Genomic DNA, 12,248 nt, shown 5'->3' with positions numbered 1-12,248 from the left:
TGAAGTGTTGTATGCACTTCGTATTTTTCATTTGAAAGGAATTGTACAAAGTTAGTCCCAAAGATGTGACTTGAAGCTGTTCTGGAGAAGAGGGTTCTCAGAGGCTCACACTGAGCGTGGACCATACATGTAGCCACACTCATAGTAAAAAGTTAAAACCGAGGTTTTCACCTGTCAAGTTCAGCTTGCTGGGAGAAGCAGTCAAAGAAAGAAGCTGATCTTTGCTTATGGATCCCTGATTTAAAATGACTGTTTGCTTCGATGTCCAACATAAATTTCCGTGATAAGCGTTCACGTGTACATGCAGACCTGCAACGTTTAGCAGCTGTGCAGCTTGCTCCCTTCGTCTTCCTTTATTTAGCTCATGTTGCTTCAGCAGTGCTTGTGCTTTTGCTGTTGCACAGCTCTTGCTTGGGTTCCCCTGGTGCTTGCAACTTCTGCAGGACCTCAGTGTGCACATTCAGCAGCTGCTACCTGTGTTCCCTTCCCGTTTTGTGGTGATTGCTTACACAGGTCCTGTTTATTTGCACAGAAATCTGGCACACCTTTGGGAATTAAAAAAAAAAAAACCCAAACAGAAACATCCCAGACTACTTGTAACAAGCAGGGGCCATCTTGCAGTAAGGAAAGCAGCTTGGTGACTTTTAACTGTTCTCCAGGTTTTATTATGACTTAGCTGCTTTATCCAGCCTTTGAGATGCTAGTTTCTAGATCTCTGAAAAAACATCTTATTTTCTCCCCCCCCCCCCCTCCCCGCCCCAAATTCCTAATTAGATTTCACGTGTCTAGTTTTGAACTTCAGGTCCCTGGGCTACAAACAAAGTCTTTGTACTCTCCCTATGTTTAGGAGCATGAATAGAAAAATCACATCCAAGTCAGAAGGGTCTATGACGCTATTGCTGTGCCTGTGTCATGGATGCATTTGAGGGGCCAGAAAATACCGGGGTCAGCCTTGTAGAGCAGTGAGAGGGAGTGCTCACTGTGACATTACTGTGGGTAGGTCAAAACTGGGAGCACAGTCGGTGATGGACAGCTGTGACCTTAGCTTTATCGCAGACGTTCCTTTTTTTTTTTTTCTCTTGATTGTTTTTTTAATAATGCATTCAAGAGTGAAGGGGAGGGCGAGGATCTTGGTGAGAATTCGGTTACATTTTTCCTTGGTCACTGAAAGATTGAGTCAGGGGACTTTTTGTTGTTGGCCACTGTCTGTTCAAGACAAGTGTCAGCATGGCTTCTAGCTGGTGGTTCTTTAATGGATGCATGTCGACTTCTTATAGTAGCTCTAGATGGCAGAGAAATTTTCTTAGGTCTCAGTCTGGCAAGGACCATCAGTAGGAGTTTAATAGTCCAGGCTGTGACTCACTCCATTGTATTCAACAGCATTATTTGCATGGGTGTAAAGTTAATACTTACCCTAATCTCTGCAGGATCAGTGTCTTGGAGGGATTGGTTTCCTTTGCAGCAACAATGATGAGTATTGCCACTCAGATAAGATATCAAGGTGTTTTATACCTGTCTTTTCAAAACCTAGTTTGAAAACAAAACAAGAGATGGGTAAAATAATCCACTCAGGATAAATGTAAACTTCTTTAAATACCTTTCAATTTGAAGGGATAGCTTTGATAAGTCTTGTTGGAATACTATCCTATTTCTGCATAAATCTCCTTGCTTAAACAGGCCTAAATAAGAATAGCAGAATGAACAAGTAGTTGGGGAAACTTCATGTAAAAATAATCTTCCTCCTACTGATGCATGTTCTTATTAGGTAAGGCGAAAACCAAGTTAAGGTAAACGTAAATGTTTTCTCTGTAGGTAGCTTTCAAATCACATGGAAAGACATGATTGTTTAATACAGTTTCTTCCTCAAGCATGTGACAACTCGCTAAGTACTGTCACTGCCATATTCCTGGAAAAAGGGGGTCTTTCTCCAGGAGATCTCTGTAGGTTCTTTCAGATGTTTTGAGTAAGAGAAGTGATGCGGGTACAGGTGTCATAGTTTCACTGAAAAATAAGGAGCAACAATACAGCAATATTGTCAGCGTGCTACCTCTTCTGCCTATTCTCTGTCTGCATATTTTTGAGGGGAGAGGACAGAGTTTTCCCAATGTAGATGTCTTACTCCTCATGCTGGTGCATATCTGTGATTTCTGCTGACCTTATCGCATGCTCTGTTTGCACATGGAAGAGGGCACAAATTTCTTAGCAGATCCTAACTCTCTTCTGTTCAAAGTCTTTCGTAAGGGCAAACCAAATGATCCTCTTTCTTGTTTATCTTTTCCAGTTGCCTGTGTCTGGTAATTTGATTGACCTTTATGGCAACCAAAGCATGCCTCCTCCAGGACTAAACATCAGCAACTCCTGTCCAGCTAATCTTCCTAATATAAAAAGGGAGCTCACAGGTAAATATATCTAAAACACCGCCTTGGAGCAGTAGTATAATTGTTTTGAATTCAGGTGATACTGGACATCATTTCTGTTACGAGAAGGAATACATGGATGAATAGTTACTTTTTGCTTTGCAGACCAATCTTTAGCAGACACGTTACCCTGCAATGCAGTTGTGTTCGTGTGTGGGTACGTGTGTGTTCTCTGTGACAAGTTAAGATAAAGTCAGATCTGCACTCTGAAAACATTGTGTCACAGGAAGCTTCCATGCATCTCTTGCAGAGCTGTTTTCTAGTTTGGGCTTATTGTTTGTTTAACAGCTTCACATCTGGAGTCTCTGTGGGATTCATGTCAAGGAATGCTACATGTTGAGGCCTTACTCTAGCAGAGGAGAGCAGTAATGAACAAATAACCTGTTTTAATATGAAACCGGGACACCTAGATCCTATACAGTGTAAACTTAGACACTTGAGAGAGACAATGTGCATCTCTTAAACTAAAAGGAAAATTAAGTATCCTGTAAATTTCTTGTCATGTCCATTTCTCCAGAAGTGCTCTGAATAAACCGTGGGAGGTGAGGGAAGGGAAATATTAAAAGCCTCTCTTTCTCAAGCATATGTGTACAGAAGCTAGATAGTTTGAAGGAAGAAATAAGAAGCTTCATGTTCTCATGGGTTTTTTTTTTCCCTGTTCTGCTTCACTTGAAAGGATATAACCACATGTAGGGCACGGTAACAAGGCAAGCTTGTCTGCAGGATGAACAAATGAAGATCTAGCCTAGAACCGATGACAAAATCATCTTAATACCTAGAAATCGCTGTTCTTAAGCCCAACAGGGAGTCATAGTGTATGCAGTATTGTAGAGGCATAGTTTCTTTCTTGTCTGTCTACTCTCTGGGTTTCTGTTGTGAAAACTCACAGGCTGACTCAGTAGCAAAGCAGGTTCTGGGCAGGAATTAAAGTAGAGCAGTTGTAATGGCCCAGGAGTCAGCTTCTGAGGAGGAAATGCCACATCTCTGAGCTGGCAGATACTTGCATTTATATGACTGCACAAAATTTGAGTTCAGCATCAAATGAAGACACACAAACTGCACAATGATTTGTGGCAGCTAGAAAAAGAAAAGCTTGTACAGCGATGGAACTGTGTTGAGAGGAGGGTGGGAGGGGTTGAGAACTATTCAAAGTCCTGCATTAGACAGTTTCATTGCCCCAGTTATAGAAAGTTAAAAGGTGGCTGTAGACTGCAAACTAAACATCCAACTTGTTGGATGTCCAGGCTGGTGGATTCACTGCAGGTGGTTGTGTAAGACTTCCAGCAAAAGAAAGCCAGAAAGAGAGGACAAGTCAGTGAGCGCAGTGGTCTTATAGAGGTCCTCAGTACATCAAAACAGACCTGAACTAGGTTAAATGTCTCTATGCTACGTTCCCCTGTACACAGGAACTATTTAGGTGAGTGCCTTTTCTGTTCAAAATATATGCTAGCAGATTGCATTTAATTCAGGAGAGGTTTAGGAATTAAATTTAGCAGCAGGCACTTGGACATTGATCTGGCCAAGCCTTTGTGCAGAAAGCACTATTGGTGGTACTTTCTGACAGCCAGGGATTTTAAAACCAGCATGTTATTGCAGGCAGGAGTCGTCTGGTTCTTCATTTCCTGGTTTTGCTGTCGGAGCTAGGCTGGACAGAGCTTGCAATATTTAAGTCTAGCATTTGTCAGAAACTTTTCTTCATCCTACTGTATAAAGAACAAAATGATGAAGAACCCTCCAAAAAAGTCAGATCTGTTATCCTGACATCTGATGTTGATGATGGTTGTGAGTTCTCAGCTGTAGTTACTGAAGCGTTTAATGGGAATCCTGCTCATGCAGGAGTGCAGTTCCTATCAGTTTTGGCCTTACAAACGTTGTATCTGTTTCGTAAGGCAAAGTCAGATTAAGCCCAAATCTCACGAAGACATGCAGTGATCTGTTGAACTTCAGGGATCTTTTGGGAGCCTAGCCTAGAAAAGAATGTCTTACTACACTGCATATAATATTGGGGTAGCTCTGTGTTCTAAGCCATGAAGTCGTAAGCTTTCGGTACTTTAAGGAAAACCCTTATCGCCTGTTATTTTGAATTGGGTGGGACATAACCTATATTCCTTCAAAATAAAATAATACAGGAAAGAAACTTTTTGGAGTCGGTGAGGGATTTTGTTTCCATAATGGAATGTGTGATAATAGATCATACACTCACTGACTTACTGCGAAACTAAAAATTCTTGCTGGTTTTGAGCTTTAAATGCAACAGGGCGAGGATTAGCGACCTCGTCTTTTTCAAAACCTAAAAGGAGTAAGGCAGACATTAAAATACTTAAAATTGCTTGAGAAATGTAAGAACAAATGAGAACTGAAAATAATAAATTTAGGTATGCTTTTGCCTGAACTATTGGATCCTGAAGTCTGATAATAAATGTGCGGAGCAAGGTTAAGAGCAGTTTCGATTGAGGAGACAACTGATGTGCTGCATGGTTGTCGTTATTTTTCTTTTTGCTTTTCCTGAAGCAAGGAGCATTGTTTTCTGACATTATTGCTAATAAAAGCGTTGAATTTTCCATCTTTTTATTTCATATAATGAGAACAGTTAGTGTAGCTGGAAAATTCAGTCTTTTTAATAGGTCACTTAAGTTATACCTTGAGTCATGTGGTGATGCACGTGCCCTGAAAGGACGTAGCCTTAATTCTGGTGAGTAGAGCCTCTGCCTCCCGGCGGCCTCACATCCTGCGCAGGTAGCCATGCAGGAAGCATGCTGTTCCTCTGGTTCAGCCTCCGGGTGGGACGTAAGCCCTGGGCAAACGGGGAAGGTATGCTGGCTTTCAGCAGGCTGTTGTCCTCAAATACCTTGCTGAATCAGGGCCTCCGTGGGAAATGTTCTCGTCCTGGAAGTGTGGGAAGAGATGCTCGGCAGGTGCAGGGGTGAAGTTGAACACCAGCGTTGTGTTTCGGCAATCACAGCTCACCGGACAGGCCCTTCTCACCCGCTGGAATGGGTATAATAATCGGTTTGACAAATATCGATCAGGCTTCCTGTGCAAATGTTTCACAAGACTGAAACGTTGTGTTGGAATTACTTTAATTCTAATTGCTTCATTCACATGCACAGCATGTATTTTTCCTACAGAGTCAGAGGCGAGAGCGTTGGCTAAGGAGAGGCAAAAGAAAGACAATCACAACTTGAGTAAGTTTCGGTTCTTCGCATTTTGCACCAATTTAGTACTGATTTTTGGTGTTAAGTTGTTCGAATGCTGAATCTGAATGAGACACTGCACGTAGTGTATATAGTACCATTTTGTTATGTTGTGCCCATAGATCAGATATCTCAAATTCTTGTGAAAAGTTTGCTTAAATCTACTATTGGGTTTTAAACTTTTTTTTAGCAAGCCAAGTGAACAGGTGGTTGTTATCAGTGGAATTACTGGGAACATTTGATCCAGTTGCTTTTAACAAATCCACCTTGCATGATTTTGCCACCTTCTTTTTTTAAAAAATTAATCCAAAATCTTAGATATGTGGTCAGTTTGTGACTTTAAGCGTCAGTGTGCATCCTAAGTGTGGCATTTTTATAAATTCCATTTTTGACAGGATCGTATCTTTCCAAATTGGGGGAAAAAAACAAACAAACAAACAAAACTAAAAAACCCAAACCATTTTAAAATAATGAGCCTCTTATGACTTCAAGGATCCTGAAGTTTTCCTTGTTTACTTTATATTACTAGAAAAAAAGAAACTATTTCATGACTTGAGCAATTCGGAAGCCTTTTCTATAGCATGAAAAGCTAATGCAGAAAAATTTATGTTGACTTTTGGATCCTCAAAATGTTGTATCTGGAAGAGTACTTTAAAAAAAAATTTGTTCCTTTTTCTCCTTTGGGATTTCCTTGAGCATCTAAATTTTTTTCTCTGATTTGTCTGTGGTCCTTTTCCCTAGGAAAACATTTGCTTCTCTGTTGAGTCCTATGCTAACGCAGCCACCCTGGTTTTTAGAGACTCCGTTTAACTCTGCCACGTCAGCAGTCCCAGCTTCTGTGTTAGTGTGCCCATGTGTAGGAGAGCAAAAGAAATTACTGTCACTGGTTTCTAAGCTTCAGGCAAACATTTCAAAGCCGCTTAAAGAAATTTTTGATGAAACACTTTATATGTTGTAATTAAGTGTGACTATTACTTGTAACATTTGTGCTCTTTTTCCTAAAGTTGAACGAAGAAGAAGATTTAATATTAATGATCGTATAAAAGAACTAGGCACTTTGATACCCAAGTCGAATGACCCGTAAGTATAATGTGCCTGAGGAGATGGTGGTGGGGGGGGGGAAATAATTCCTGAGTTTTCTTGTATGATCTTGGCGCTCAACAGCTGTAGAAATGTTTGAAGGTTCCATTATATTTTTTTGAAGATTGTTTTGGGGTTTATTTTTTTTCTTTTTGGAACTTGTTGAAATTTATATTAATTGGATGATATTTGTCACAAAACAGTCACCATACTGTTGTGCAGCAGCTCAGCATCCAGCAAGACCCTGTGCTTTGGCAGGGCTGGGGTTGATGCTAGGAATGACTGCCTTACCAGAGGCAGAGTTGTCAGGATAGGAAACCTTAGCTCTAGTCTCGCTGCTTAGCTGGCTGCTTGTCTTGCTAAATGATTCTTTTAATTTATTAGATGTCATAGCTTGGCAAGACAGAACCAATCCCTGTTTGGTGAAAATGGAGGGTACTTTATCTGGGAAGCCATTGTATTCCCCTTCCCTCCAAGAAAAAAAAAGAAGAAAAATAGAGCATAGCTGTATATCTGTTCACTGATAATTTGCCAGAGTTTGTGGTAATTTCCCAGTAGTTCTTTTAGGTGATTTTTACCACTGCGAACTTGTCATGACGCTTTCCCAGTGCTGATTCAATAGCAAGGAACCCTCCTTACTCTCCAGCTTGAAAGTCTCACATAAATCTGAATCAAAGCCCTGTGATGCTTTTGGGGAGAGTTTCCGTTATTTTAAGGCAGTTGCTTACGGAGCAAAAAAAAGTTTATTGCAGACTGTCAGGCCAAAGATCCACCTGTCCTCATGGAGCAACTCCTAGCGACTCTTCAGAGGCTCTTTAGCTTCTAAGGCAAGCAAGACAGTATGATGCAGTATCAGCCGATGGGACAGGTGGATCTTTGGTCTGATAGCCTGTGGTAAGCTGCTTTTTTTAAATTTAAACCAAGTGAGATGATGCAGGCACCTCTCTCTCTAAAGGGAGTGTGGGAGAAGGAGTATGGGAGCCACGTACCCCCTGGCTGAAGAACCATTACACCAAGGCTGCAGTGGGGCAGTTGTATTTTATCCAGAGTTTAAGTTTAAAGCAGCTGAATATGCTGCTGTGTTGGGCTCTCCTCTTCCTCCCATAACACAGCCGTGATACAGTGCCACCGGAGGACTGTTGCTTGCTGCCTCTTGGGAGCTAAAGAGCCTCAGGTCTTTCTCCCGCAGAAGCACTGGGTCACACATGGTCCCTTTAGCTCCCCAGCTGAAATCGGGCATCACCCAGACAACAAGCCGTGCGAGAAGAGCCCTGTGGGGTTTTGTTGTTGTTGTCTTGCAGCCTCGTAGGGCCACGAAAGGAGCCCCTGTAGCTCTGCACAGCGCTGGTCCCAAGCTCTGCAGCAGGAGGGGGTTGGCCCTGGGGGGCTGTGGGGAGCCTGGGCAGCACTGGGCTCTGTCCCCTTCGGGTGGGCCGGGGCTGGCTGGGCTGCTTCCCAACAGCTGTGCTCTGGCCCCCTCTAGTGCATTCCAAATGCCTTCTGTATTCCTCGGCTTGCAATAAATCCCATGCAGGCGTTAGGTGCATAGGAGGTGTAATCATAGCTGCGATGTGAAGGTAATGACTATAAAATAAAGCCTCCCTGAGAGCCTCCCCTTTTCCTTTTGTGTTGATTTCAAAGGGATATGCGTTGGAATAAGGGAACTATTCTAAAAGCATCGGTGGACTACATCCGTAAGCTGCAAAGAGAACAGCAGCGCACGAAGGAGCTGGAGAACAGACAGAAGAAGTTGGAACATGCCAACAGGCACCTACTGCTCAGAATACAGGTTTGCTGATAAATAAGCTGCAAATGCTCTCGATGTTGCAGTGTGTGACTGCAAATAATGGTAACTGAAGCTTGTTTGTAGCAATGTGGGTTAGAAGGAAGCGGTATTTTAATTAACGGTGACCAATGCTGAGATGTCTGCAGAGATTTTTCCAGGGAAAAAACCCAAACAGGATACATTAGTTTAAAAGAACAGGAAAATAAAATCCCAACGCTCTAGTAAAGCTCTTATGGCTGGCCTGCTTTTGTTCTACCGTGGCCAATGTAAGTTGCAAACCATACTATAAAAGAAATTTATGTGGTAATATTTTTGTTCTGGGAGCTGGACCTGAGGAATTGGGTCTTCATATATCATCTATTTGTTGTTAGTGATGAAATTCAGTTCGGCTGTTTGGGAGTATGTTCACTTTAGTGGTCTTGTTTGTGGAGTTTTTTTGACCTGTAGCTTTAGTGCTTGTTTTCTTCTGAAGGGGTTTCGGACGAATGGCAATAACCGAAATCTTTTGTTTTGCTTGTGGGTTTTCTAAATAGTGTAGGGACCAATCTAGGCCCTGTATGTCAGAGAAGCTCTGCAGATTGCGGTCTTCTACATCTGATCTCTTACATCTTCGCTGTCAGCCTCTCCATGATGCTCTGCAGGAATCTGTCATCTGCTTTCTAGTGGAGGGTAAACACTGCTCGCAGGACAAAATGGGTGGGGAGGGCGGTGTTGGTGACAGACTCTGCAGCGCTGTCTCTTGAGTTCCCGGTAGGTATCTTGGAGACGGGCAGCTGTATTTAATGTTGAGGCTGCCCTGGCTTGTCTGAGGGCCGTTGCAGAGAAGCACACCTAATGTGAGGGCTCCAAGAGTTTTCACAGCAAGACAGCCAAGAGCTATGGATGTTGAGCTGCCTTTTTCGTCCGTGCTATGGTTGCTTTTGTTCCTTGAAGTCTGTAGGACTGTAAAACGGTTCTCCTTTTCAACACCGAAAAGCAGTAGGTGGCATGAGGATGTTATCTCCATGGGTCATTGTTTTGTTGGATTCACCCAGGTTCCCAATAGCCTGTGTTACACCAAGATTTAGAGATGAGAACTCATTTCTCTTAATTCCTTTGCCTTCACCTCAAGCTGGATAGGAAACCTCAACCTTGCACCCTACACAGTTTTTGTTGTCCGCTCTGTTCTGCCTCAAGTGGACAAAGGTAGCTGGATATCCACCCCTCTATAAAAGGGTAATTAAAGCAGTGTATCTAGAACTGGGTGTGAGAACACATAACGCAGAGACGGTGATGTCCCAGATAGTCTCGTGTTGCTCCTCACCTGCAGCGCCAACAGCTGAGCTCGGGGTGCGGGCTGCAGCGTGCCAGGCTGGCTGCTGTGTCAGGGCACCCCTGAACCACGGCACAGCTAATCCACAAAGTAGATAGCGAAGCTGGAAATATCTGAGAGTCAAGTGTGGCAGTAAACAACTTGAGAATACAACAGGCTGGGTTGAGCGGCAGTGCAGGTTTTGTACTTTGTTGAGCAAAACTCGAGCACTGTGCTAGAGGGAGGCGATAAAGATGCACGACCCTTCTGCAGAGCAACACCAAGCAGAGGTATTTCAAAGCTAAGTCAGATCACTTTTTAAGCATCTTTCATCTTCTTTTGCGTTATCCGTCTGCTCTGGCTTTTTCTTCAATCAAAATAAAAACCAGACCCTTGAATAATGGGCCATACATCTTGCAGCAAATAACCTAAAGTCTGTGTTTTCCCTTTTTGTGTTGATTCTGATTAAGCGCAGAATAAGGAACTCCTAATTTTGGCACGTTAGCTGATGGAAGAAGGGCTTCCTTGTCCCACCTTCTCTGTTCATCTTGCAGTGTGCTATTCCAAGCTTCTTGTCTTAGCTTGACAACGGCAAAAAGGCTATTAGTCAACCTCAGTGATAGGAATATCTAGAAACAGTGCAATCACAACAGTGATTGTGATTGCTATAAAGCATAAGTAGAAGCACAACATCTCTCATACTGCTGCACTTGAGAAAGGCCGTTTACATGAATTCTTCTATTACTTGTCTTCATTTGAGTGCATCTATATGATTAAATGTGAAGGTGGGATCTAAACTTTTCATGAAGATTTGAAGAATCCTGGCTCTGTGTGTGAAATCTAAAGCCTTCCTATGACTTGCCTATAACTTTTCAGTGCAGGGATAGTGTTGCTCAGTTTTGGCTGATCTCTTTCCTTCCAGCTCTACCAGACTGGCAGAATGAGAAATGTCCCTTCCAGTGTCTCAGCAGGAAATGACAAGCATCATAGAGACATGCTGTGCCTTCACATAGGACTTTTTAAAAAGTGCTAAGCATATGCTACTGCTATTTTCTTCCCCCCCAACTTTTAAATGCTTTCCTCACCTGACGTGATGCCAAACTTGCCTACCGTGGCACTGGTTTGAGAAGAGGCCCGAGGGGAAACGTGTTTGTTCTGCGGGGTGCTGAGTTTTGGCCCCGGTGTAGGTTCTGAGTAGAAGTAATGAGGGACCTGTGTGGGGTGGTGTTCACCCACCTCTTCAAGAGACGAAATATAAGTTCAGGTGAAAATCTGCTGGGCAGAAGTGCACAAGGTGTGAGCACTGGTCGCTACTGGGAAGGGAGGAAACGGTTTGTGTCCAGCAGAAGGAAGCTGTAAGTTGCAGTACACAGAAGCCTAAGATGACAGATTTTGCTTTCAGATTTTTTTTTTTAATTCGTCCCTTATCCTCTTTCACAGGAACTTGAGATGCAAGCTCGGGCACACGGACTGTCCCTTGTTCCATCTACAGGCCTTTGCTCCCCTGATATGGTCAACAGGGTCATCAAACAAGAGCCTGTGCTGGACAACTGCAACCAAGACATCATGCCGCACCACACAGACCTGTCTTGCACTACCACCCTCGACCTCACTGACGGTACCATCACCTTCAGTGACAACCTGGGGAACGTGACTGAACCGACTGGCACTTACAGCGTTCCTGCAAAAATGGGATCCAAACTGGAAGACATCCTGATGGACGATACCCTCTCCCCTGTCGGAGTAACTGACCCACTGCTTTCCTCTGTGTCTCCCGGCGCATCGAAGACGAGTAGCAGGCGGAGCAGCGTCAGCATGGAGGACACCGATCATCCCTGTTAGCATCTGCTTGGCACACCTTTCATAAACTGCTTTGTTTCTTCTTGATCAGTAGATTAAATAATTTACCTTTTTGTAGAATTTTTTGATTTTTTTTTTTCCCCTTGTGCTTCATCAGTAGCCCAGTGTGTGTGCGCGTGTGTATATATTATATATATAGGATTTTTTTTAGAATTTTTGTGAAGAAACTTGTATATTCTATTTTAAAACTACCAATGCCTCCAAAATATTGTACAGCATATGTACAGTATCTGTGAACTGGATTCGCCAAGAACTTTGAACTGGTCAAATCTACTCAAAGCAATAGAATTACAAATGAAGAGTTTGTTTCTACTTGCGGGGTGGGGCGGGGGGAGGGATCGTAGAATTGTAAATGCAACCTATTTACTTGGAAACAAAATGTAAAGTTAAAGAATGTAAAGAAACCAAAAAAAAAAAAAAAGTCCAATTTGTAATTGTATTAATTGAATAGTGCTGCCTTAAAGATACAGTGTCCCTCAAACGTTGGTCTTCACATGACAAGGGTTTAGGGAGAAATACCCACCCTACTTGACTCAGACTACAAACAAACAAAAAAGTATTAAGACATCCTGATTGTGTTGTTTGTGATACAAAATGCTGTCGCTGAAAATTGCAGGGAG

General features: G+C 42.8%; 1 protein-coding gene across 8 annotated transcripts in view; it reads left to right on the top strand.

Annotated features, from left to right (window-relative positions):
- Positions 1-11,978, top strand: part of MITF (melanocyte inducing transcription factor) — a 106,392-nt gene extending 94,414 nt beyond the window's left edge. For 5 of the 8 annotated variants that reach the window (XM_086470421.1, XM_086470419.1, XM_009958472.2 and 2 more), the window contains 5 exons: positions 2,282-2,399; positions 5,546-5,602; positions 6,616-6,691; positions 8,333-8,480; positions 11,209-11,978. In XM_086470421.1, coding sequence (XP_086326547.1) covers positions 2,282-2,399; positions 5,546-5,602; positions 6,616-6,691; positions 8,333-8,480; positions 11,209-11,610 — 801 coding nt within the window. In that variant the 3' untranslated portion in view covers positions 11,611-11,978. Of the gene's footprint in view, positions 1-2,281; positions 2,400-5,527; positions 5,603-6,615; positions 6,692-8,332; positions 8,481-11,208 lie in introns of all 8 variants that reach the window. The other 3 variants (XM_086470422.1, XM_086470420.1, XM_086470424.1) reach the window with 1 other exon arrangement.
- The last annotated feature ends 270 nt before the right edge of the window (positions 11,979-12,248 follow it).

This window comes from Leptosomus discolor, chromosome 9, assembly GCF_034619465.1.
Source record: "Leptosomus discolor isolate bLepDis1 chromosome 9, bLepDis1.hap2, whole genome shotgun sequence".
In the NCBI taxonomy this organism is placed as follows: Eukaryota; Metazoa; Chordata; class Aves; order Leptosomiformes; family Leptosomidae; genus Leptosomus; species Leptosomus discolor.
Note: the sequence above shows the minus strand (reverse complement) of the source record. Positions and strands in the feature narration are given on the sequence as shown.